Source organism: Chaetodon trifascialis, chromosome 19 (genome assembly GCF_039877785.1).
Source record: "Chaetodon trifascialis isolate fChaTrf1 chromosome 19, fChaTrf1.hap1, whole genome shotgun sequence".
NCBI lineage: Eukaryota > Metazoa > Chordata > Actinopteri > Chaetodontiformes > Chaetodontidae > Chaetodon > Chaetodon trifascialis.
This window is the reverse complement of record NC_092074.1, coordinates 17,158,069-17,183,141: the sequence shown is the minus strand read 5'-3', so window position 1 is coordinate 17,183,141 and position 25,073 is coordinate 17,158,069. Positions and strand designations below refer to the sequence as shown.

The following is a 25,073-nucleotide window of genomic DNA, read 5'->3' as shown; positions in this document are numbered from 1 at the left end:
CAGGAAAACGCCAGCCTCCTTCCATCTGAAGTCATCTCATGAATATGTGGATGACAAAGTGGCATCTCTGCACTTTCGCTTCCTGCTGGATTCCAGGGAAATGACTCTGAAAACAATCCTAGAAGATTTTCTGACAGAGTTAAAACAGTGTTTGTCAACGCTCTGTTTTAGTTTTTTCTTAGTTTGGTTCAGCCCAATTCTCTCGTCGCTTTCTGAACATGACCTCAGTGAGCTCTCTTACGTTGACCTCACTGGGTGCGCCAGCAGCTGTCACGTTTAAAAAGCAGAAGACTGGCTAACTGCAGCCCCAGTTTGTGCCTCTCACACAAACTGCTGGCTGCGTTGGCTTAAGCAAGCCTGACATCCACCTGAGGAAAAACAGAGTCTTACATGGAAGAGAATTATTTGTCCGCAGCCTCAGTGAACACAACACATGCCGCTGATGACCTGTAACATTAACAGCAATAAACAGCATGACTGCACTGTACTCATGGCTCGTTAGCTCTGACTGCGCCCTCCATTGCTGTCCATGCTGATTGGTGGACAGTCTGCGTCCCCTGACCCTCCACAGGGAGAATCTGAGGGTGACGTTGGAGCTAAGTTTTCAGGGGCTTTAAAGGTTTCACAGCACAGTTCTAACACTTTATCTCCCAAAATAAGTCTGCTTCATGTGATATCATTGATGTCAGCATTGCCTGTTACAGTCACATTAGCTCAGACACACTGTATGCAACTGGAACTCTGCCTTTTATCACTGACAACTCTTCTTTTCCATCAGGAGGGGCTCTCTGGCTGCAGCAGGCCGATGAAGAGATTCAGCAACCGCGGTGTCCATCCGGGTAAGACAGCACTCTTCTGCTGTTGTAACGTGAGAGCTGGTGTGGTTTTAATTGAAAGTAATACCTCATATCTCCACTGGCTTAGTTTTCTCCTCTTTGCATGGTATTTTTCAGCATGTTTGGCACTGAGAATGAATCTGTATCGCCCACGGTTATCCTGCTGTTGAGTTGAGCCCATTGTTCCCAGTAGGCGGGTCGTATTGGACGTTGAACTGTGACTGCAGAGAAAAGCCTCTTCTTTCACTGTCTGTTCATCTTTTTTTAGAAGTGTGTAAATAACCCAAACAGATGACTTGTTTTTCACCACTGTGGTGGAAAAAAGTGACTCTTACTATGGAAACCAGGCTAATGACTAATCAGGCATGTGTTCATGAGTGATGTGTGTGTGTGTGTGTGTGTGTGTGTGTGTGTGTGTGTGTGTGTGTGTGTGTGTGTGTGTGTGTGTGTGTGTGTGTGTGTGTGTGTGTTTCTGCTTTGGTAAGGGAGTAACCCCAGACAGACTCATTAGACTATGGAAAAGAAAACCTGTGGCTCCAGCTGAAGCTATTTTTGGCTTGAAAACATCTTTAAACAAATGAATGTTGTCTGTGTTTTTTTTTATATCAAAGTCGCTCATTCGTTCGGGTTTGTTTGTATCGTTTTTGTTGGAAAACCTCACTTTCATTTTAATGTGCGGTTTGGTCTTTACACGCTAACAAGAAGCTCCTCTAGAAAATGCTGATTGCAAGCTTTTTTTTTTGACTCGTTAATTTTTTTTAAACTTGCAGATTATTTTGCGGGCATCAAAGTATCGTGTGAATGGTAAATGAAACAGGAAGCTGAAGGGAAGGCAAATGGAAAAAGGAAGTGGCCTTCCAATTTCCTGATTAGAATTTGGATCCGTTCAGTTAAATTCAGTTTTTCTGACCTCATAAAACAGCATTTTCAAACTGATGCTCCATTATTTACTTATGTATTCATTAATCTTAATTTGTAAGTTGGAATCCTTCAAATTTGGTGAATGAGCTGATTAGAATTTGTTAGTCAAAGGTCAAAGGTCACTGTGTGCACACATAACTCCAGAGTTCGTACATTGATTATGTCAGACTTTCACACAAATGCCTCAGAGGATGAAACGATGTCAAAGGTCATCTTCATCATAATGTTCTGTAAGCTGAATCAGTCACGAGCTCATTGGTCCTTTGTCCTCCTCTGTCAAAATAGTCTCTAAGTGAAGACAGTGCACTTCTCACTGGAAACTGTATTTGAGTGTGGACAGACATGGACATCATCTGCAGTGTGACTGGCTGGTGGAGGCATCTCACAGCAAGCCTGTAATTCTAGTTAAATTATGTATTTCTTAATTGTTTTTTTAATGAACTCCTTTTCAATTTAACCAATGTATTGATGGATGTCTACTTGTAATAATGAGTAACGAGGCAATAACCTGCAGATGATGAAATTAGTGCTCCCACTGACATGGGAGAGGACAGAACATCGAGCTCTCTTAGTCTTTGATTTATTGCCAGCAGAGTCACATTTCTCCTCCTGTTCTCCTCCACTCTGTGTTTTTATGGTCTGTAATTTGACTATCTCTCCTCTTGCCTGCTTCGTCAAAGAGCTGCTTTGTGTTCTCTCCACACCGGCCTACTGTGCAACACTGCTGGTGCCAAAGATATCTATGTCTGCTGCTGAGTAATCATTCCAGTTTCCATTCACAAACCCTCCAGTGGGATCCGCTGAAAGCATCATACTTCCTCTCTGTCCTCCCATCCAGTTTTTCCAGGCCTCCTCTCATCCTGGTGTCGTTGGACGGTTTCAGGGCGGACTACCTGAAAAATCACGGCAGCCACCTTCCTGTCATCAGCAAGCTACGTAAGTCGCCAACACTGTGGACTCCACAGCTCCTCACGGTTTGCTGTGTGTCCTGGTGTGACCGAACATTACTGTGTTACAGAAAATGCAGGAACAACTACTCCATACATGAGGCCCGTCTATCCCACAAAGACCTTTCCCAACCACTACAGCATCGTGACTGTAAGTGTTTTCTGCTCGAGGCTTGATTTATTGGACATGGTCGGTCAAACTGTTTTTCTGACTTGTTTTGTTAGTGGGGGAAGAAGAGCTCGTAGCGTTTCAAAGTACCAATACAGCAGTGAGAAAAACACCATAAACGTCCTGCATTTAAAATCCTACTTAGGTAAAAGTCTTTTCATGCCATTTCACACAAACATTTTTATTTAAGTAACTCTTCAATTTAATACTATTAATGACGTGCAAAGGTCAAAATGTGTTATTTAAACCAAATTTAGAATGCAATAATATTACCTACCGCAGCTTTAAGTACCAAAAAGTACATGTTCTGCAGAAAAAACGGCCCCTTTGAGTGATATATGTCTCATGTTGCATTATATTGTTACATTTTTAGATTTATATGGATAGTTTATACTGACTCAGGGAGGCAGAAGTAGCATTTCACTGCTGTAGCTCTTTGAGGTGGACCAGTTTTAACTACTTAATGTATAATTAAGTAGTTTTGTCCAGAGGGTCCCAACTTAGAAGTCACTACTGTCACTTAAAGAGACAGTAGATGATTAATGGGAGAAGAAAGAAGAAAAGACAAAGTCCTGCTACAAAACTTCATTTTTCAGACAACTATCTAATCTTTTGTGAAATCTTGGATAATTTTATCTCTTTGGGCAACTGTATAAATGAAACCACCTGAGAAGTTTAGAGAGGACTCTTTGTATATATATTTTTTTGTAATATCCTATAATCTTTGCGATTGAGTTTTAGAGCCATGGGAGTCAAGCAGTTAAATGAAACCATCTGAGAAGTTTAGCTAACAAAAAAAATGTAAAACCTGCAATATTTCCCTGTAAAATGTAGAGAACTTGAAGCATGAAGTTACATAAAACTCAAACACTCAAATTAAATGCAAATACCTTCAAATTCCACTTAAGTAGAGCCCTTGAGCAGATATACTTACTTCTTTACCACCACTGATGTTAGTGTACCAGTTCAACAGTGAACTTCTGTCTGATTTGGGGCATTTCCCTGTAATTTCCCTGTTGAGTCAGGGTCTTGTATTGTTGAGGGCAAATGGCTTACATGTGCTTATGGAGAGGAACGGCAGCAGAGCTGGGGGGGCTTACAGAGCAGATTTCACCTCTCGGTTGAAACCAGACCCTGCAATTAGAGTAAACTGCTGCGGTTACCAGTAATATTTAGGTTAGAAAGTCGAGAGAGACGAGGTAATCGCTTTAAATCCCTGCAGCCACACTATCAAAACAACTCACGTGGATTGTGTGTTTTATCTTAAAGGGTCTTTATCCTGAGTCTCATGGGATTGTGGACAACAAGATGTACGACGTGACCCGGAACGCTTTCTTCAGCCTGAAAACTGACGAGAAATTCAACGCAAAATGGTACCAGGGAGAGCCGGTGAGTGAATCTGTGCGGCTGTGATGTGTGTAAAGGTGCAGATTCATCGTTCAGTAAATAAGAAAAAATAGAAACACTTTCGGACCACTTGGGGACATTTTTGCAGGGCCGCTCCACAGCAGAGGAGCTGCGCCTTCGTAACATCACCATCAGACAGCCTGATGCTGTGGAAAACCTGACAGCAGCCACACAAGGCACTTGTCCTGTGTGAGAATATGAAGCATTGTGCTCAGATCATGCTGTAATTTGCTGTCTGTGAATGGCACGAGACACTTGTTTTTTTTTGACAGCGGTGAGCTTCATTGCTGAGAATCAGCCCTCCCCGTAATGACTTTCTTGATATAATTATGGATTCTGCTCCTGCTAAATGACAGCTTGTGAGGGCAGCGAGTTGTGCTTGTTTAGACGCTTTGTGGTTCCCATTTTAACTGGGATGCCTCTTAAATCTCATTCCTCAAATGCGTGACAGGCTGCTCTTGAAAATGCATCGCGCAGCGGCGTATGGCTTTCCAGGAGGGAAGGAGAAACTGATGAATGATGACCGCCTTGAATGCATTCTGCATGAATCAATAAAAATAAGAGCATCTGCCAAACCAGGCTTACAAGCCCGCTGCATAAATAAGACAGACTGCAGATCAGTCTAATAAGTATTGATTTAGCATTAAAAACATGCAGTTATATTCGTATCAGTCTTCACTGGGCAGTGAAGGATTATACTTTTATCCTAATGGACTAAACACTGCTGCTGTGATGTACTGAGATCAATGAATTAGGTATTAGTGTATTACATCTTAATGTGTCTGAATTAATCATGAACCTAGATGACACTCTCAACTCCCCTCTTTTCCTGTTTTCTACTCTTCTCATTTCTCTTTCTTTTGTCTTCCTTTTCATTTCCCTTATTTCCTTTCCTTTTCCTCCTCTTTTGTCTCCTTTTCTCTCTCTTGTCTTATATTCCTCCTCTCCCTTCCTTTCCTTGTCTTTCTTTTTTACTCACTCCTTTCCTTTCCTCTCTTCTCTTTTCCTTTCCTCTGCATTTCCCCTCATCTCCTTTCCTTTTCTTTCTTCTGGCATCATTTCCTCTCCTCTTCTCCTTTCCTTTCCTATCTGTTTGTTTCCTCTTCTCTTCCTTTGTCTCCTTTTCTCTCCTCTTCCACCTTTCTTTTCCTTTCTTCTATCCAATATTTCTGTTCCTTACCTCCTCATTTGTTTTTCCTCTCCTCTCCTCTCCTCTCCTCTCCTCTCCTCTCCTCTCCTCTCCTCTCCTCTCCCCTCCTCTCCTCTCCTCAGATCTGGCTCACTGCCATTCGTCACAAACTGAAAACAGGAACCTTCTTCTGGCCTGGCTCAGATGTAGCCATCAATGGCACCTTCCCGGACTTATACAAGGTGTATGACAAGTAAGAGTCACCCCATTATGTTAGATACACACTCATGACGAATGTGGCACAATACAGTGTTGTATTGATGTATTCATAGTTAACGTGGTGCCTTTTTGGTGCACAGGAGCACGAGCTTTGAGACGCGAGTGTCGACGCTGTTTGAATGGCTCAGTTTGCCTCAGGGGAAAAGGTATCGTGTTCTATGTAAACAATTATGTTGTGAGTCACCATCAAAAAGCAGTGAACATTACACTCACAGTAACTGTGTCATTTATGATTTTAGACCTGACTTCTACACTTTGTACCTGGATGAACCTGACTCATCCGGACATCGTTATGGACCAGTGAGCAGTCAGGTCAGTCCTTCACTAATTGTTAGACCTGCGCTCATGAGCTGCTTGATGACTTCAGACTACACTGAACAAAAAAAAAAGTTCATTCAGGAGCGAGGATGGAGCAAGGTTCACCGCTTTGTGAGCACATGATTGTATGTATATATGATTGCATGATTGTATCTTCATCAGCGGGTGTAGTTTGGTTTGTCGACATGGAGATGGCTGAGTTGTCGTCATGTGACCCACAGAGTCATGTGACAACAAATGGTTGCACTGTACATGTGAGGGAAGGATTGTGGAAAAACTCCACCCACTGAAGAAGACCGTGGGACGCAGTTAAAAGCTGAGGACCAAGTTTGAGTTAGGATTTTGTTGTCTGAGTGAAATTCTGCATGTGGAGCTGTTTTTTTTTTTCAATATGTTTAAAGTGTAAGAAAACATTTTATTTTCTGTCATGTAAGACAAACATATAAGCTATTAAATGTGTCATTTTACTAATGTATCGAGATCCGTAATGATTGATAGTTTAAACACGGTGTTAAAAAATCTGTTATCGAACGTTTCATCTTGTCAGCGTCTAAGGAGTTGTTGATTTTTGTTAATAATTTTCATGCAGCATCTTGCTTCTGTTCCAAATGTTAAACCAAACCCTGTTTAATGAAGCCAAGGTTATGAACCATGCTGACGGAGACACTTCAGCTCAGTGTATTTGCTAGTTATTAATTTGCTGAAGCGAGTTCTTGTCCTGCCACAGCGACACCTAACCTCTGTTAAAGCTTTAAATGCTGTTGTTCCTTCAGGTCGTTCAGGCTTTGAAAAATGTGGACAGAATTTTGGGCATGCTGATGGATGGCCTGACACAAAGAGACCTCCTTCACTGTGTCAACGTGATCGTCATATCAGACCACGGTGAGACAAGCACACAGCTGGGACACGGTTTACAAAGTGGAATTATACAGAAAAAACGTGACCAAAACCATCAAAAAGAAGCCAATTCGTTAAACTGTACAAAGAGGAAGAGACTGACATGTTCTAAGGAGGGAACTCTTTGGATTTTCTTTCTTTGTCTTTCATTTAAAACTGAATTTGCTTGCAAACAGGCTTGGTGCATCCTTCCTAAATCCCTGTGGTTTCACAGTAGTAAGATGTAGCATCGTGTTCGAACCTGTGTGCCACTGAGGGGGACTTTAGAGGCTCAGTGTCATCTTCAAATGTTTGACTTGGTTGAGTCACTGCACCTGTTGCAGGAGGAAACTACGAGGTACACGCCAGAGAGAAATCTGATGAAGAATGGTCTGCTATGGAGTGACTCAGCTGGGAAAAACCGCTCACAGTGGTGTGTTAGGAGGATATTTTATGATGAGAAGCGTCTCTGGACATCTGGAGACCATGTGTTTAGTCTTGTAATTAAATATATTAAAGATCAATGAGTGAAGGAGCTCAGGGCGATTCCCAGCTTTCCTCATCACAGTCATCATTTCCAAGAGAATATATGAATTGTCACGTACTGGGCTGGATATCAGCCAGTCCTCAGTGTTCACATGTCACACCCAAAACCATGTCAACAAATGTTACACTATAAATACAAACCCACAAATGTGCTGTAACTTTTACAGACTGTAAGTCAGCGCTCATATTTCACAGGTAAGTTAGATTTTCCTGTGTCACGGTGGACAAACTTTGCCGTTTTCATGCTGTCATGGCCACATTTGTAAAGTCTTTAAACACAAATCCTCACCATTTATGAAGCCGCATTGATGTTTTCTCTTTTTTACAGGGATGGAGGAGGCTTCATGTGAAAAGGCGGCATATGTGTCAAACTACCTGGACAACACAGACGACTTTACTGTCATCCAAGGCCCGGCCGCTCGCATCAGACCCAGTCGCCTCCCAGAGAATTACTTTTCCTGTAAGTTCCCGTCGATAACACCCGGCTTCCTCTTTCCCGGCTTTGCAGCATCACTCGGTGTCCGCTTTGTCCGTGGCTGACCTTGTCCTGTGTTTCTCTCCTCAGTCGACTATGAGGGCCTGATGAAGAACCTGTCGGTATGCGAAGTATTCCAAACGTGACTTTTGTATTGATAAGAAGAATGAAGAATTATCTGCTTGCTTGGCTTCACGTCAAACAATCTCATTCTGTCTGTGCTGTGTGTTGATTCTCCTCTTCTGTGTCTGTTCTGAAGTGCAGGACCTCTGACCAGCCAATGAGGCCATACCTTAAAGAAAACCTCCCCAAAAGGCTGCACTTTGCCAACAACAAACGCATAGAGAGGGGACACCTGTATATGAAGCAGGGCTTTCAGGCCGCGCTGTAAGTCAGTCTCTGAGTTTGCACTGTGTTAAGAGTGGAGGAAAGAGGCTGCACACACCTCCAAAAACACGTCATGCAGACATGCACGTCAAGAGCCGATTGCAGGGTTTGCTCAAAGTCTTGAAAGTTTGGGATTTCAAGGTCGGGAGCATGGTTGAATTTGAACGTTTTCCTTGAAAAATGCCTGGTTTTTAACATAATGTGCTGTTTCAACCTTGAGGTCTCCTGGCATCGAAATCAGTCAGCATTTTATAATCACCATCAAAACATGCAATCAAAATTGAATGAACAGCTGCTGAAATAAACAGTGACAATATATATTGATTGCTGTGGGTATAAATGAAAATTTATTTTTCACAGTTGCATTTATTTTTCTGATGTGGTGATAAAGGCTTCGAGAGTCTGGAAATGTTCGGTTTATGTACCTCGACAGTGCTTGAACTGTACTCTGAATAAAACGCTGTGATTGGTTGATCCAGCTCATGGTGGGAGGCTGGTTAGAAACAGACAGAAACAGCCACACAACCTCTGCATATTCACACGTGGACCTGTGGACGCTGGCCAGTGGACCTTGAGCTGACACACAGTCAGTTTGTCCCTTCAGAGGTGTCCAGGCATAAAAAACAGTCTGCAGGCTGCTTCCTACAGAGAATAAAGTGACATAAAGTGAAAAAGTACTACTGTATTGATAGGATAATTAATGTGTGTACTACACGACCTGCACATTCAATTTAAGGCAAAATTAAAGGACACGATATAAACAAGAGGCTGTATTCCCAGTGACCTTTGGCCTGCTAATAGGCTAAAATTCTGTTAAATGTTGTCCTTTTATTGCCACAGTGCTGTTTTAATGGACCAGATGTCTGCCCGTGTTGAAAACAGTTGAATTTCACAGATATGAAAGAACATACTTGAAGCAGCATTTTACAGTATAAAGGTTCGATTTTGCTCGAGTGTATCACGAAGTCGTTAGTGAAGCACAGGAGGTGTGGTGGAAGTGGATGTGAATATGTGATGATTAAAAAAAAAACGAGACTCTGGCCACACAGAAGTTGAAGCATTTACAGTAATTAGTGTTCGCAATCATTTATAATGAATAAAGCATGGTATGCTGGAGAGGAGTAGTACAACTCCTTTGATGGAGAGCAACCATGTAATCATGGAAAATTGTTTCAGGCTGAAGAATTCAATCACTCCACTTGTATGGAGCTGCAGAGTGATGCGACTCCTCTTTAGGCTCCATAGAATTAAACTTGAAACTGAGCCAGTTTGGGATGAGCTGTTCCTTCAAAATAAGATGGAAACACATAATCAATAACTATCAGCGCTGTGTGATTGCGGCTTCCTCCCTCCATTTCTCTCTGTCTTTGTGTTTATTTTAACCCCCTCTGATAAAATGTTTCTATTCTGTCTTGACAGCAACCGCCGGGAGCTGAAGTACTGCACCGGTGGATTCCACGGCTCAGATAACCTCTTCACCAACATGCAGGTCAGAGGAAGGAAAGTGTTTGTTTGTCTGCCACAGTTTTCTGATGAGATTAAAAAAAATCAGGAAGTTATTTACAGTGTGACAAAGCTCAGCAGGCATTCGCTTTGGACTGATGTCACTCTCATCCTTGAGATGACAAACCGGTCATACTGCGCCGAACTCATGCTTGATTTACTATCTGCAGTGCCGTGTTTAAAAGCTGTGGCGTCAGAAGGCCTGATAACTCCAACATTTGGCCACACTTTGTTCTCACGGCTAAAAACAGCTCAGATGTGAAAGAAACTTCAAACAGCAGAAGGCAGTCTTCAAAGTCTGCTGTGGTCTTCGCTGTGGCAGCCGACAACTGCAGGATTAAGTCAGTTATCAGCTTTTAACAATGTGCTCTCACCCAAAAACACTCAGGAAAAGGAGTCATTTACTCTTTATAATAGTTCAGTAGCTCCCAGACTAAGACTCAGGCTAAAAAGACTCAACATAAAATCCGGACATGCATCCGAGCGGATGGAGGCTCGACATTCTGTCTTCAGCCTCCATGTTTTAGAGCCACAGCAGCAGTTGAAGGTGCGGCTCAATACTGGTGAAACTGTTATTTGTTTTATTTAGAAGATGTTTGTTGAGCACCTGAACGGGCTTTGTACCACTACACTGGCTCACATCTGGAAGCTTACAGGGTCGGCAGCAGTTCACAGCTGGCTGTCAGGTTCGGTCTGCTTGGGGTTAAAGGATTTGCTCGAATATTAAAATCAAATAAGAGCGTCACACAGGATATCAGTGCATCAAGATGCAGATCAGCGCTGTTCAGGAAATGCGTAAAAGAAAATATCGCCGTGTTTGCTGTTTTATTTCCATGACTGTAAAGTGACTAAAACACAAAAATCCTGCGACGCGCTAAAACTCTACTCGAATACAGTAATTACACGTGTTGTGAGAGGTCGCTCTCCACCTACACATCCGCTGGACTGAGTTTGTTTTCGTCTGCCACCTTCATGTTAGCGTCACAATACGTCTGTGTTTGTTTTCCAGACGTGGTTTACACTGGAATTTAACTTGGTATAATTAGCCTACAAGGCTGCTGACCTCTCTAAAAACAAACAAAAAAAAAAAAACAGGCCTGTGAGTCAAGAGAAGTAAAGTATTCCACAAATGGCCTTCAGCAGGAAAAGAGGGCAAAGTGTGCTGGAAATAGACCGTTTACTCACCTGCAAATGTCTCCAAATCCAACCCAACCAGCCGCTTTCGTAGAAATCCCTCATTTGCACTTCAGGGTATGAGTGGTTGTTTTAGCGCATTTCACATATTTCCAAGCGGCCTAATCATGGCACCGAGTGTTTGACGTCTTATTATTGGCAGAAGAAGTTTGAATAAAGGTCTGTTTTTTGAATGGTTCCCTGCACATCTTATTTGTATCCAGGAATGTCTCCAAATACATTAATGAATGTCAGTCTGCGGTTGTAAACTGGTTTAAAGGGAAATGACAGCGAGCACCAAAGACTGGTTGACTGATACCAGCCTGTCGATGTGCATCTACTCTGTCCAGGCGATCTTCATTGGCTACGGTCCAGGATTCAAAGATAACACTGTTGTGCCTCCGTTTGAGAACATTGAGCTGTACAACCTCATGTGTGGTAAGTGGTGCTCTCTTCTGTCCTGCCGCTGGAACTGCTTCTTTTTCTTTCACTATTTAAAAGAATGGTTCAGCATGTTGGGAGATGAGCTTGCTGACTTTCGTAGATGAGAAGGACCGCTCTCATGCGGTCTGCAAAGAAACAGTTCTGCACATATCGACTGTGTTATACATGGTGGACGCAGCCATCATGAGGTCACCCTTTGGTTTGTGGAGTATTGTTTTGAAGAATTTAGTTTGGCATTATGACCATCACCATCTGGGTTTCTTGGAGCCAGAAGTGACCAGATTTAGTTGAGAGGGAGGACTGGGGGAGTATACGCATCGCTGTGCCTCCATCCTGATTGGATACCCTGGTTTATCATCTATGTTGCTGTAAATGGGACCATAATTTACAAAATGCTGTAGTGAAGAAGACTTGAAACTGGTGATTAAGACCGTAAATTCATTAGGAAACTGTTTATTGAAGTTGACTCAGTTTCTCATGAGCTTACATACAATCTGACTTCTATCTGCAACCAGTGGAGCCATTAGAAAGAATACAGGTGTAACTCACTTCTGCTTTGGCTTCACTTTTCAGACCCTGAAGCTCCGTCCACTGTTTATTGAACAGCCTGTGCCTTCACATAAACCCTTTGTACACCTGTTTACACTTTAACCAAACAAGTGTGAGTGATGATTAATGAGTTTTACGAGGTGTTGGTGGGCAGACTTTTGTACCTATGCTAGCTGTTTCCCTGTTTTCAGTCTTTATGCTTTTAAATGTTAAATATTGTCATATTGTTGTGAGTAAGCTCATCACCAAATCATGTCACAACGACAAGTGTAAAAGATAACAGTTAACACAGTTCAGAGGAGGAAACAGGTGCACTTCTGTGTTTAGTTTCAGCTTGCTGCCTGGTGTCCAAAAACAGAACCACAGGAAATAAAAGGCGGCCACATCAACCAGATTACATAAAAAAAAGAGCAACCAACACAAGTAATCAGATGAACACACACGTCGTGAAAAAGTCCCCAGTTTAAGCCGTCCATGTAATCCAAAGCATTTGGAAGTGAGAACAAAGAGAAACGCAAAGTATGGAGAGCATGAACCTCTTCATCTGCTCACAGACAGCAGTGAGTGCCGCTACTCATTTTCTCCTGGCTGGTAGCAAACGAAAGGATTTGAAGGAACCTAATATGAAGGTGAAGTTGTCTGTGTCCTCTTTAAATATAGCAGATTGAAACCTGTGTGATCCCTTATTATGCTTGCCCCAGCTACAACACTGTAGTCCTTGTGTCTGCACTGTGTGATTACCCCAGTGAGTAAGATGTTATTATAACTGTCAGCGATGATGGCCAAATTCACAAAATAAAGGTTGTTAGAAACCAGGATTTTATTCTCGAATCAAATGTGCTGACATGCTGTGTGATGTTCAGTGTGTGTGATACAAATTCACTCTTCTCTGGAGTGCTGAAATATGCTTCCTGCCCTCTGTTTTTCTTTCCTCCTCCTCCAGATCTCCTCGGGATTCGACCCGCTCCGAACAACGGGACTCACGGCAGCCTGAACCACCTCCTGAAGAGTCCCGTACACCTGCCCGTTCACCCAGCGCAGCTCTCACACGACAGCCCCTGCGAGGCCAGTGGCCCCGTCCCCGCCGACGATCTGCAGTGCACATGTGGATCCCAAACCAAAGCAATGGTAGGTGCTGATAGGTTGCTGAGGTCATGTATTTGTTTTTAGCCATGCCAGCAGTATGACTCAAGTGATTGCAGTGTTTGTCTGTCAGTCCAGCTCGGTTCAGTGGGCGGATTCAAAGATCTAGACCCAGACAAGGTTGGTCCACCACTTTGGTCTGGACTGAAGTACCTCAACAATTTTATGCAAACATTCATGTTCCCAGAGGATGGATCCCCTGACTTTTCATCTATCTCCGCCATGAGGTTGATGTTTTTGTTTTAGTGAAATGGCTTTACAGCTCTTTGGTGTATTTCCATGGTCACTGCCATCCTACTCACTCTCACACTGATCCGGTGACTTTTATTGCGCTGCTTCCAGCAAGTCAAAGTGTTCACTAGTCCAGTGTAAATATCTCAAGACATTCATGGTTCCCAGACTTTTGCTTTAGCGTCTCAACAACTTTTGAATGGATTGCCGTATAATTTGGTAAAAACATTCAGGTTCCTTTGAGGATGACCTTTAAAAATGTTGGTGATCCTTTAACTTTTCATCTAGTGCCATCATAACATAAAATCTGATTCAGTTTAGAACAAATACCTGCAAAGCTAACGACTTTCCCATCAGCCTCAGCTATGCTTTGCGATTAGCAAATGTTAGCATGCTAACATGCTACACAAAGATGGCAAGCTTTCTCAACATCAGCATGTGAGCGTTGTCATTTTGAGTATGTTAGCATGCTGATATTAGCATTTAGCTCAAAGCCCCTCCTGTGAAGAGGTGCAGCCTCACAGCCTGCTAAAAACGCTGTGCACTCTTAGTTTTGTTGCATATCCAGCTGAGCATGTTGAGCTAAGCTGCTTGACAGTTAGCCATTTTCTGATGCAGATAAAATACTTAAAGTTAGTACAGTTGCATATCCTCAAATTGACAGAAATCTGATCTTTTCTGTACAATAAGTGCAAAACTCTTTCGCACCAGTGCAAATTCTTTGAAACTTCACAGGCTTCTTATACTGTCATGCATGGTAAAGATACACGGCAGATTTTAACATCTTTAAGCAAACTAAGAAGAAGTGTGAATTTCCTTTCAGGAGACAGACCTGAACAGACGAGTCATGGCAACTAATTCCAGTGAGTATCGTTTCGTTTTTCTTTGCATGTTTAATGTTTTTTAGACAAAAGCTTTGTGTGACATTTCTACATTTCCCCTCTAGCTGTCAAAGACAGGTTACGTCGCCTCCATCATCCCTTCGGCACCCCTCGAGTGGTCCAACCAGACGCCACCTTTTGTCTTCTCCACCACTCCAGCTACCTCAACGGGTACAGCAAAGACCGCCTCATGCCCCTCTGGGTGTCGTACACTGTCCAGCCTCTGGTGAGTCCGTTTGGAGCTGTCTTTTATCTCTAAACATAGCCTGTACAGTGGAGTTGTCCCAGCTATATTTCTTCTGTGGTTAGGGTTTGGCAGGCGATTGTAAGAGGTTGTTTAGTATCTGAATCCCTTCTCTACACAGCTGTTACTCATCTTCTCTGCTCATGTTGGCTCAAACAGTTCTTGTCTTTCTCATTATGTGGTTGAGTTTAGTGTAAATCATGACCTCAGGCAGAGTGTTGCATTCCCCAGAGAGTTTGCACTGTTGTGCTATACTGTCTGAATGATGGAGCAAGTGAGAATGTATTTATTCGAGCTTCATTCAAATACATTACAAGCTACACATGGTTTGCTCTGTACTCTGTGTGGTTTTGATTTTTTTTTATCTGTATCATAGCAGAACATACAGTGTTATGATCAACCCACTTGGAAACCCACACAAAACTTCAATTTCACGGCCTGTCAAAGTTAACAGCTATATCTAAAGCTAGCTGCAAGCTAGTTTGCGCGCTAGAAAATTGATTAATTGATGAAAAGCTGAGATGCTGATGAGCAAAATTACATTTCTGTTCTTGTACACACAAAATGTTTAAAAGTATGCTTTTGATGCTTCATGTTTCTGCCTGTAATCAGGGACGGAAAATTCAGTTCATTTTACCGGTCTGTACTTTCCTAAAAATATAATGATTTTTTTTACCAAGAACCAAGAACTATGGAATGGATTGCCATGAAATGTGGTGCAGATGTTAACTGCCCTCTTAGCATAAAGTCTTAGAACTGTGGTGAGACCCTGAATTTTCATTTCTCTCCACCAGCTCGTCACAATCTTTTAGTTTGTCCAGTACTTTGGATTCAGGACAAATATCTGCAAAAGTAATGACATGTCCTTCAGCCGTAGCTGTACTTCATGTTTCCTGCTGTCTAGCACGTGTTAGCATGTTAGCATTCTAGATTAAGATGTGAAACACATGTACAGCTGATCAGCATTTTAGCATTTTAATAGCAAGCATGCTAGCATGCTGATGTTAGCATTTAGCTACTATTTAGTCCAGCCTCACAAGCCACGAGTATGACTGTGAAGTTAATAGTTTTTGGCAGGCAGTTATTTGGAAATGACTAATTAAAAATTTGAATGTTATATTCAAAAATCTATTTTGAAAATCTGTAGTTTTCTTTTATGACAGGGCAGGAGAGTGAGGTAAGATTATTGTTTTAAGAGAGCTCTGCAAACGGAAACAGTGCAGCGCCCTCACTGACCCACACACGCAAAACCAAGCCAGAGATCTTACACAACACTCAGAGTCCTGGCCTGGAGTCCACGCTGTCCACCACTGACCGATCCTCTCTCTCAGACCAGAGTCCAGCCCCTGAGCCCGGAGTCGGAGGCGTGCGTTCGTGCGGACGTCCGCATCCCACCGGCCGCCAGCCAGCTGTGTCTGCGCTACAGAGACGACCCCGCTCTGTCCTACGGCCTGCTGCATCCCCCCAGTGAGTGTGTGTGTTAGTGAGTGTGTATGTATGCGGTGGAGGGGGTCACAACAGGCCGTCCCCAGCCGAGTGTTGAATTCAAGTTGACGTGTTTCAGAGCCACATTCTCATGTAAAAATGCACCCATGCTCGCGGTGTGCAACAGGGAAGCGTGTCCCCCCCTCACTGTATTTTTAATGAAATTCAGGTTTCAGGTAGTCCCACAAAAGGAAGCGACAGACTGAAAGAGTGAAGTAACAAATCCACAGCAGGTGGAAGTCAGACTCACCAAAATTTATTTTTCTCATTTCTCTGGTAGAAAGTGATCCCAGACTGTGATTTGTGGAGTTTAATGACTTAATAGCAGCAATGGTTAGTTGATTAATCAATCAGCATTAATCATTTAGTGGTTTTTCACTTTTCAACTTTTTGTTTAGCTCCTCCAACGTGTGAAGATTAGTGTCAGCCAGTCAGTTTTAATCAGACTTTTTACAACATGCAGATTGTGTTTCCCAAATTGCAAACGCATTCAATCATTCCTCGTGTCTCTTTTCCTCTCTATAGATCTGGATGCCAACGGACCTGAAACAGACTCTCTAATCACAAGCAACATGGCACCAATGTTCCCCATGTTTAAAGGTGAGTCAGGCCTGCAAATATTTATTGGTTTCTGGTTTTCTAGCTGCACCCATAGACAGAACTAAGAAGAGATGTCAGCAGGGTTCATTTGTTGACTGAATGTGCTTCTGAGCTGAATGCGAGCTGAACAATTTATTTAGTGTACTGAAGAGATGCTACATCCGAACAAGACATTATGTCACGTTTTGTTAAGTCGTTCCACACTCAGGTTTTCCGAGTGCAGCCATTGTGGTTTGCCAGTTCTCTTCGCCCATTTTTATTCAGTATTCTACTTTTCAAAGCTGATTTTCTGAAAACAGGCTATACTTTTTGTTCTTAAATATACATAATAGGAGAACAAAGATCCAACCGCTGTGATTATACGGGTATAGTGCACTTTAATTTAGCGAAGTTCTTTTGTAAAGCACAATTAAAGGTTTAGGCAGAGGAACTTTTCCAGACTTAATCCTGCTGCCATCCTACTGTAGTCACCGCATGTCTTCACAATAAGATTCACTTTTAAGGTGGTTTGTAATGACTGATTCACCAGACGGTCCTGACAGACACAGTGGATGATCAAAGTCAAACATGAATTGGAATGAATGTTCGTTCACTCCCTTCATTTTTGCTCCTTTGCTCATGCAGACGAGTTGCTTAATTCTGTTGTAAATCCCATGATGCATTACGTATGAACCTGCAATCGCAGCATTACGCGGCATTACACAATCATGTGTGAGAGCATGTGGGTGTATGATTTGGTGAGTTATTGCAGGGCTTTTGTTGAAACTTGTTATGTGTCGGGAGCTTAATGTATTGAAAAGTTGATTGTTTCAGACAACACCGCGCTGGTTGGGCTTCCTCTTGGACCACCCGTACTGTAAATGGAAACTCTCACTCTACTATGTGGTCCCACTGGAAGAAAAACCCTCTTTGAAACACTGCTGCTTGTGTACCCTGGAAGCCTCCAAACTAACCGGCTGACAGATGCTGCTCCCTGGTGGCACCGCACTGTGCTTACACTGTGTGAGCCTCTGAGAGAGGAGGCAGGAACTGCATGAACATTACTGAATATCACACTACAAACATGTCAGATAACAAACTATATTCCACATGTAATACAATTCAATCACCACACAAATAACACATGGAAACGTTGTTGAGCGTTTGCTCACAAACCACATAAAATAACAGAATAATACATTTTGGGGAAGGTCTCTTTCTTGTGCTGAGTTACCACTCCCATGTTTGTATGTTAAAGTTCCTCTACAGGTACTGATTAAACCCCTAAAACCTAATCTCTGCTCATTAAAATGACACATTTACCAAAAAAATCCCATCATGCCTCACATTGACTTAGAGGTAACTCTGTACCTTATAATGTGTTAATCAGTGAGTTTTAATGGTCTATCAGGAAGATTTTGTTACCTTCAGACAGAGCCAGGCTAGCTGTTTCCCCCTGTTTCCAGTCTTTGTGCTAAGCTAAGCTAGCCATCTCCTGGCTGTAGCTTCACATGGACACACATGAGAGCTGTATCTCCCATAAAGTCAAATGATTCCTTCCAGGTTTAACTTGTAATCACTGCCTCCTTCCTACAGACCACATCATCAGTTGATGTATTGTTGGAGAACTGAGAGGTTTTTGTGTCTGTTCCCTGCAGATGTCTGGACTCATGTCCACAATGTGCTGCTTCCAAAATATTCACAACAGCTGAACGGAGTCAACGTCATGAGCGGGCCGATATTCGACAGAGACTATGATGGAAGCGTTGATGCGCTCAAAGCGAACTCAGGGTAACTCAGCGACACACACTCCAGACAGCCGATCAGGGCTGCACTCAACTTTGATTTACATGATCCGTTAATCTGCCTGTTATTTTCTACAATATATCAGGGAATCTGAAAAAAATGCCTTTTAATATCTCCCCTGACATATTGAGATGACTTGATTTGTCCAAATTTATGACCAAAACCCAAAGATTTTCAGTTAACTGTCATGTGGCAGAGAAAAGCTGCAAATCCTCACATTTGAGGACCTTGAAATGGTGAGTTTTGGGCATTTTTTGCTTGAAAAGCACGTTATATTTAAATCTGCACACCCCACACTGACTGATTTCACACTCCTGTGATACCGCAGAGACCCTTAAAATGTATTTTCTCAGTCAGCTTCTTATTGTGGATGATGAGTCTCTACATGAACACACTGTAGTTTTTGTTCTTCTCTGGGTTTTTCTCAGCTTGTTGACAGCTTCTATTAATATGCATCTTGGGTGAAATGATGTGGACAGCTGTCAATACAGGTGTGAATACACCCAAGACACATGGAGGACGCATTGAGATCTTATCTCACAGACCACATTCGGAGGTGGTGTGGGACTCATATGGCCACATTTAGTTGTTTTTTCTGCACAGATCATGAGTTAAAGTGAGAGCTTTCTAGAAAGGAGGCAGCAGTTTGTTGACCCCTGCGATCCCGTCCTTCTCCAGGAATGAGGCGCCCATCCCGACGCACTTCTTCATGATCCTGACCAGCTGTGGGAACTCAACCTTCAGCCCTGTTAACTGCAGAGGTCCCCTGCAGGCCACGTCCTTCATCCTGCCCCACAGACCTGACTTCTCAGAGACCTGTGCTGTGAGTAACACCACCGACTCCTCTCCTACTCGTTTCATCACATCAGCCTGCTTCTGTGGAAACCTGCTGACAGATGCCACAGTGGAAAAAATGACCACAGCTCAGAGTTTTAAACAGAAACGTTTTCATTCGCTCTCTATTTTTCTTCAGGACGGCTCGGACTTGATGTGGGTGGAGGATTGGCTGCAGTTTCACAAGGCGCGAGTCCGAGACGTCGAGCTCCTGGCCGGACTCAGCTTCTACCACGACAGGTTATCGGTGGAGGAGACGCTACAGCTCAAGACGCTGCTACAGACTGCTTAAAATCAGAGACATCATCGAGTGAAGCTTTAATGTCCAAAGGAAGCCATACTGGTCTGCACAACAGGCCTCTGTCCACGTGGACCCAGTTAACTGCCTATCAGTGGGCGTAACAGGCGCCTCACTAATAAAAGTTTCCTGTGGTCAAACCAAATTGATCCCAGTTCCATCCAGGTTTTAGTGATGCGTCTGATTCACATTTTTTTTTACTAATGATTCAATGTGTGAAAAGCTTATAAAGATATATATATATATATTTGTTTTGGATCAAGTTTTTATAAATGATTTTATAGAGAAGAGTCAGAGGGCATTTTTCATAATGAGGCTCCGGATCTCTGAACCAAAGATGCCGTCACATCTGCTGAGTGGCTCCAAAGCATTTCCTGAAATGGGCAAGTTTGGCAGGAACAAAATAAAAGGGAAAAGAAACATTTATTGATGGAAGGAGAATCTTATTTATACTGCAATTGTTTTTATTGGCGGGGCGCTTCAAGAAACACATAATCTGGAAACAGTCTGCTGCCACACATCTGGAGAGCTGGCTGCAGCAGCCGGAAAAACACCCAACAACAGGCGGATGGAAAAGTTTTATCTGCCAGATGTTCTCACTGTATGTTCATGGTTTTTATTTTTGTGTTTTAACTACAGCACCAATGTTGTTTTTAGTATTTTGTAAATTTTTGTTTTGGTTCATGAGATAATTATTCAGTTCTTGTGTGTGTGTGTGTGTGTGTGTGTGCGTGCGTGCGTGCGTGCGTGCGTGCGTGCGTGTGTGTGTGTGTGTGCGCGACTGCGGGTGACAAAACAGGCAAAATGAGCACAAACAACACAATATGTGTGTGTGTGTCTTTGTGGTCATTGTGCATGTTTTTATGATTGTTTTGTGACTCTTTATAGTCATTTTTCATCCAGTTGTGCTTGTCTTTGAACTTCTTTCGCACCTCCTTGCATCTCTCGACACTCATTTCTAGGTCTATTGTGTCTCTTTGTGGTTTGATTTTTGCTTCTTTGTGGTCGTATTGTGTATCGTGTCTTTTACATCTTTTGCATCTTTATGCATCACTTTGCATCTGTCATCTTTGTCATTTTGTGTCTGTCTTTGATGTAATTTCCTGTCTGTTTGTGTTCGTTTTGTGTCTTTTTATAGTCATTCTGTGTCTCTTTGTTGTCATTTTGTCTATTTGTGGTTATTTTGTGTCTCTGTTATCATTTTGTGCTATTTGTGGTCAATTTCTGTCTCTTCATAGCCATTTTGTTTCTCCTTGTCGTCATTTTGTGCCTCTTTGTAGTTGTTTTGCGTCTGTTTGTAGTCATTTTGCATCTCTAGTCAGCTTGTGTCTCTTCCAGTGGCATCGTGCAGGTGAATCTGAACTCTGTGCTGCTGCTGCTGTGCGTGCTGGAGATGAAAATGGCCTGTTCAGCACTCCATCCATGACTCTTTGTGTAAATGTGAGTGTGAGTGTGTGTCTCTGTTCAGTGTTTTTATCTTTGCTCTTCACAGCGACTGTCTGGACGCTGAGGCCATTTGTTGGAAAACAAGAAAAGTTCAGTACAGATTTATCCATTTCCATTATGTGTTGTGACTTTTTTCAGTTTTGTCAGAAATGACAGCCAGGGTCAAATACACAGTTTCATAAAAAAAAAACTCTTCTACACTGACCTTGTGACTTGTTTTCTTTATTCCTTACATATAACACCTAGATTACGGCTGCACAGAAACACTTTCTGCACTCAGTATTACGCCCATTACAAAGCAAAGCAAACCCAACCAGCAGTTGCTCTGTTGGCTGTCTCCAGATTGCAACAACATGTGTGACTGCAAAAAGGAAGGAAACTGAGTGCTGCTCTGTACATTTCCCTCTGTCGTATAAAATCTGCCACTTCCTCAGGCTGACCACTCCGGCTGTGCAGTGAGCCTGAAGGTAAGAACTTGCAGCTCTGCAGTGACACAGTTCTCATGTCACAAACCCGAGCTTGCTTTCCTTTTGATGTTCTTGATGTCTCATTACTTTCTCTGCGGGGTCAAAGTGAGCAGCTCGGTTGAGATCTAGCAGCGAAGTGTGCTGAGTAAATGTTTTGCAATCACAGTGCACATTTTACTCATCATCGAAGAGAAAAACCACAGTATCGCTGCTGCAAGGCATCCACTAGGTCTGCGAATGCTCTGTTTAAGTGGGGCTTTCCTTCTCTCTGTGCACTTCAGCATTGTCTGCACGGTTCTCCTGGTGTTGTGATGGCTGCATGAGGTGTGCTGACATTCTGTACATTCACAAGAAGACTTGTTTCATAACTTCACTTTTGGTTCATCTGTTTCAGGTGTAACACGCTTGAATCATTATTTCCCTTTTCACTCAAGTCTTGCATGAACGTTTGCAAAAGCTGGTGCAACTCCGGAGCACTGCATGTACCTCTCAGAGCGGTACAGTGAAAATGAAATCCAGAAAGTGGGCTTCCTGTTTATTTTTAACATGAAAGTCATCACTGTAAATAACTGCATGAAGACGAGCTGCTGAAAACCGCTCGAAAACCCACTGCGTGGTTTTAAAAATACACGGATGTCAACACCATGCAGATAAATTCCTGCAAAGTATTTTGAGATTCTTTCAGCTCATAGCAGGGTTTGCGTGACCTCGTCATGTTTCGGAAGAGCAGGTCATTCTTTCTGAAATGAAAGGCCCACAGTTTGTGTGTCAGAGCTTGTGGTTCGCGACAGTCGAAGGGCTTTTATTTGGAATTTACTTGTGGTGATCAGTCCGGCCGTAAGCGCAGACATGCTGCCAGCTAGGCGGGCTTGAGTTATGCAGTCGCTCACACGGGTCTTCCAGGAAACTCTGCTCTGGGTGGGAAACATGTCAGAGGCCATGTGATCAGTCTTTCTCACGGCATTCAGACTCCATATTGGGTTCTGGTCGGTCAGGTGTCGTTGACTGTGACTGCTGTGGTGGGCTGATATGGGCTCCCACCATCACTTCTCGGATGTTAAGTCACCGCTAAACCACAGACAGCCTGAATCATCATGAGCCTTTACATAGTAGTGTGAGATGAGTGTATCAGAGGTGATGAGGATTGTGTAGACGTTTCCTCAGGTTTGACATGCAGCATTTTGACCACTGGTAAGCAAGCTTTGACTCTGCTCGCGTGATCTCGTGTGATCTCGTGTGATCTTGTGAATCCAGCTGTTCAATGTGCAGACTGAATGAATGGAGCCCGTGTACACGTTGACCCTTAATGGTGTCACACTCAAATTTGTCCCAACAGCTTTACTTTGCTGACCAGCGCTGTCTGGAAATATACCAAAGGACGGCATGCTTGCACTGTGAAAATACACTAAGCAGCAGAATAAGTGCTCTATTCTAGAAGCGTTTCATGTAAGTCGTTACTCCAACACTGCAAACGTTTATGAAGAAATGTCCGCTGCATCACAACCTTCCTCAGTAACATACTTCACATCTTGCCTCACTGATATTTACAACTCCAGAGAATACCTTCAGGCGGTGCACGTCAGCAGTGGACAGATAACAGCGTGTCCCTCTGTGAGGCACAAGGCCTAATTACAGCTGACAGTGATTGTTTTCTCCGGCCTCCTGGCAGCTCTGGGCAATAACAAGGACAGGCTCTTATCTACCAACACAGGCTGACATCCAGCTATTCAGCAGGCCGCTTCCTCTCCTCTCCCCATGCTTCACTAGTCTCCTACTGAAGAGGAAAATGCTCTTATTCCACACTGAGATGTGCACTGTTTGATAATGAGACCCTTTAATGAGATGAATGAGAGCTTGAAGGAGTAGTTTACTCACTTACCTGCCAAGAGTGAGATGAGAGTATTCATAACGCTCTCATGTCTGTATGGTAAATATGAAGCTTAGCATAGCTTAGCACAAAGACTGGAAACAAGGGGAAACGGCTAGCCTGGCTCTGTCTGAAGGTAACACATCTGTTAGCACCTCTCAGTCAGTTCAGTCAAAGTCAATGGAAAGACATGCAAGCTCACCTGAGGATGCTGCAAGCTGAGGCAAATTCCATCTGTTTTCACTTATCGAATCAATGTACAAAAGCAAGGAGAGAGACTGGAGGGGAATAACAGACAGAACAAGCACGAGCGGTCCGCCATGGACGTCAGCTAACATCTGAACTGTTGACACAATGACTGCTTGGAGTCAACATGGAATCACGTGGTCAAAACTTTGTAAGTGTCACAAAGTGAAAATTTGCTTTACATTCTGTCTGAACACATCCTAAAAATTTTTGTAGAGATTAGACAAACCAGAAGTTTTTAGAGAACTTTAGAGGTGCTGGAAGTCAGATTTTGTTCAGGCTTATAGAACTAGGCTCGCTCTATCTTCTTCTTCTCTGGATTGGTGGTATAGACGCAGCCATTCCGTACTGTCGCCCCCCTCAGTCATTGAAATCAAAACATACGCTGTTCCAAACCAGGTATTGTAGTCTCTGTAAGGTCAGATCTGCCAGGTCTCGGTTCAGTTTCTTCCTTTGCGTAGGTTAAATTGTGCTCTGCAGAAGAACATGTCTCTCTCTCATGACACTTCTCATCAGGATGGTTTTTCATCAGGTCCACTCTTCAGCCCACTAACCCGAGTCTCACTACTTCAACTCGACTCTTCCTCCCCCAGAGGTTGTGACGATGACTTGCTCCATAAGACCTGGCCATTTCTGGGTTTGATGACAGAATACATTTCCAGTGTATCTTATGCAAGAGATATTTCTAGCTGTTTCCTTCCTGCTTCTTTATGCTACGCTAAGCTAATCAGCTGTTGACTCTCATTGTATATTTACCAAACAGACGTAAGAGTGGCTTCATCTCACTTTGGGCCATAAAAGAAAATGACCCAATTTCCCAAAAACTGTACTCTACAATAAAGCCTTTAAGTCTGTCGTTACAGATTTCTAATGTTTATCCAGCTTCCAGTGATGGCTTTCTTTTTGGAAGTGCATGTTTTGCTTGTCGAATAAGATATGATTAAACCCACTGACCTGAATAAAACAGAAAAAAGACATGAGAGCGCAGATGCAACGTCAGCCATCAATAATGCAGAGGTTGGCATTTGGTTTGTTTTGCAGCCCTGCCATCAGTGAGGCTTCACTGCTCTTCCTGCAGCTGAGGAAGCGGTGGCGCTTTGCCCGCAGAGTGGCTGAATGCTGGGGGGGTGGGGGCCTTGAGATACTGATATAGGAGGGGAAGATGAGGACGTGAGCAGTCTGAGAAAAGCTGAGGGGGGGCGAGGATGTGCTGCTTAAAATATTGCTCAAATCTAATCGTGGGTTTCAGTTTCAGATCGCATCAGATCCTGTATCGCTCGGAGGTCACTCCAGCTGAGTAGTAATCTGCGTCATCGCTTGCCTTCAGAGTAAAGAATATTAAAAGAGGGTTTCCCCACAGTTGTTGGGTTCACAGCGAAGTTTAATCATCCAAGTGGAAACGCTACAACTAGCTGTATCTGCCTCTGACGTGGATGGAGACACAGAGGAGATGAAAATCAGGAGAAGGGGGATCTGAGCAGAATAACCTTTACTATGTCACAGTTTTCTTTTTTTAAACTCTCTCAGCTGCTCCAGGAGACTAAAGAGGAGGTCTGAGTCCTGTAAAGGGGAGGGTTAAAGAGGAGG

General features: G+C 43.1%; 1 protein-coding gene across 1 annotated transcript in view; it reads left to right on the top strand.

Annotated features, from left to right (window-relative positions):
- enpp1 (ectonucleotide pyrophosphatase/phosphodiesterase 1) overlaps positions 1-20,180 on the top strand; it is a 28,316-nt gene extending 8,136 nt beyond the window's left edge. The window contains exons 3-23 of the mRNA XM_070987323.1: positions 779-839; positions 2,596-2,693; positions 2,776-2,855; positions 4,143-4,262; positions 5,553-5,662; positions 5,769-5,834; positions 5,928-6,000; positions 6,780-6,888; positions 7,757-7,888; positions 7,994-8,025; positions 8,163-8,290; positions 9,710-9,779; positions 11,317-11,404; positions 12,903-13,087; positions 14,157-14,196; positions 14,280-14,440; positions 15,790-15,925; positions 16,469-16,543; positions 18,181-18,313; positions 19,007-19,151; positions 19,302-20,180. Of these exons, the coding sequence (XP_070843424.1) occupies positions 779-839; positions 2,596-2,693; positions 2,776-2,855; positions 4,143-4,262; positions 5,553-5,662; positions 5,769-5,834; positions 5,928-6,000; positions 6,780-6,888; positions 7,757-7,888; positions 7,994-8,025; positions 8,163-8,290; positions 9,710-9,779; positions 11,317-11,404; positions 12,903-13,087; positions 14,157-14,196; positions 14,280-14,440; positions 15,790-15,925; positions 16,469-16,543; positions 18,181-18,313; positions 19,007-19,151; positions 19,302-19,454 (2,195 nt within the window). The 3' untranslated portion in view covers positions 19,455-20,180. The remainder of the gene's footprint in view (positions 1-778; positions 840-2,595; positions 2,694-2,775; positions 2,856-4,142; positions 4,263-5,552; positions 5,663-5,768; positions 5,835-5,927; positions 6,001-6,779; positions 6,889-7,756; positions 7,889-7,993; positions 8,026-8,162; positions 8,291-9,709; positions 9,780-11,316; positions 11,405-12,902; positions 13,088-14,156; positions 14,197-14,279; positions 14,441-15,789; positions 15,926-16,468; positions 16,544-18,180; positions 18,314-19,006; positions 19,152-19,301) is intronic.
- Positions 20,181-25,073: the final 4,893 nt, after the last annotated feature.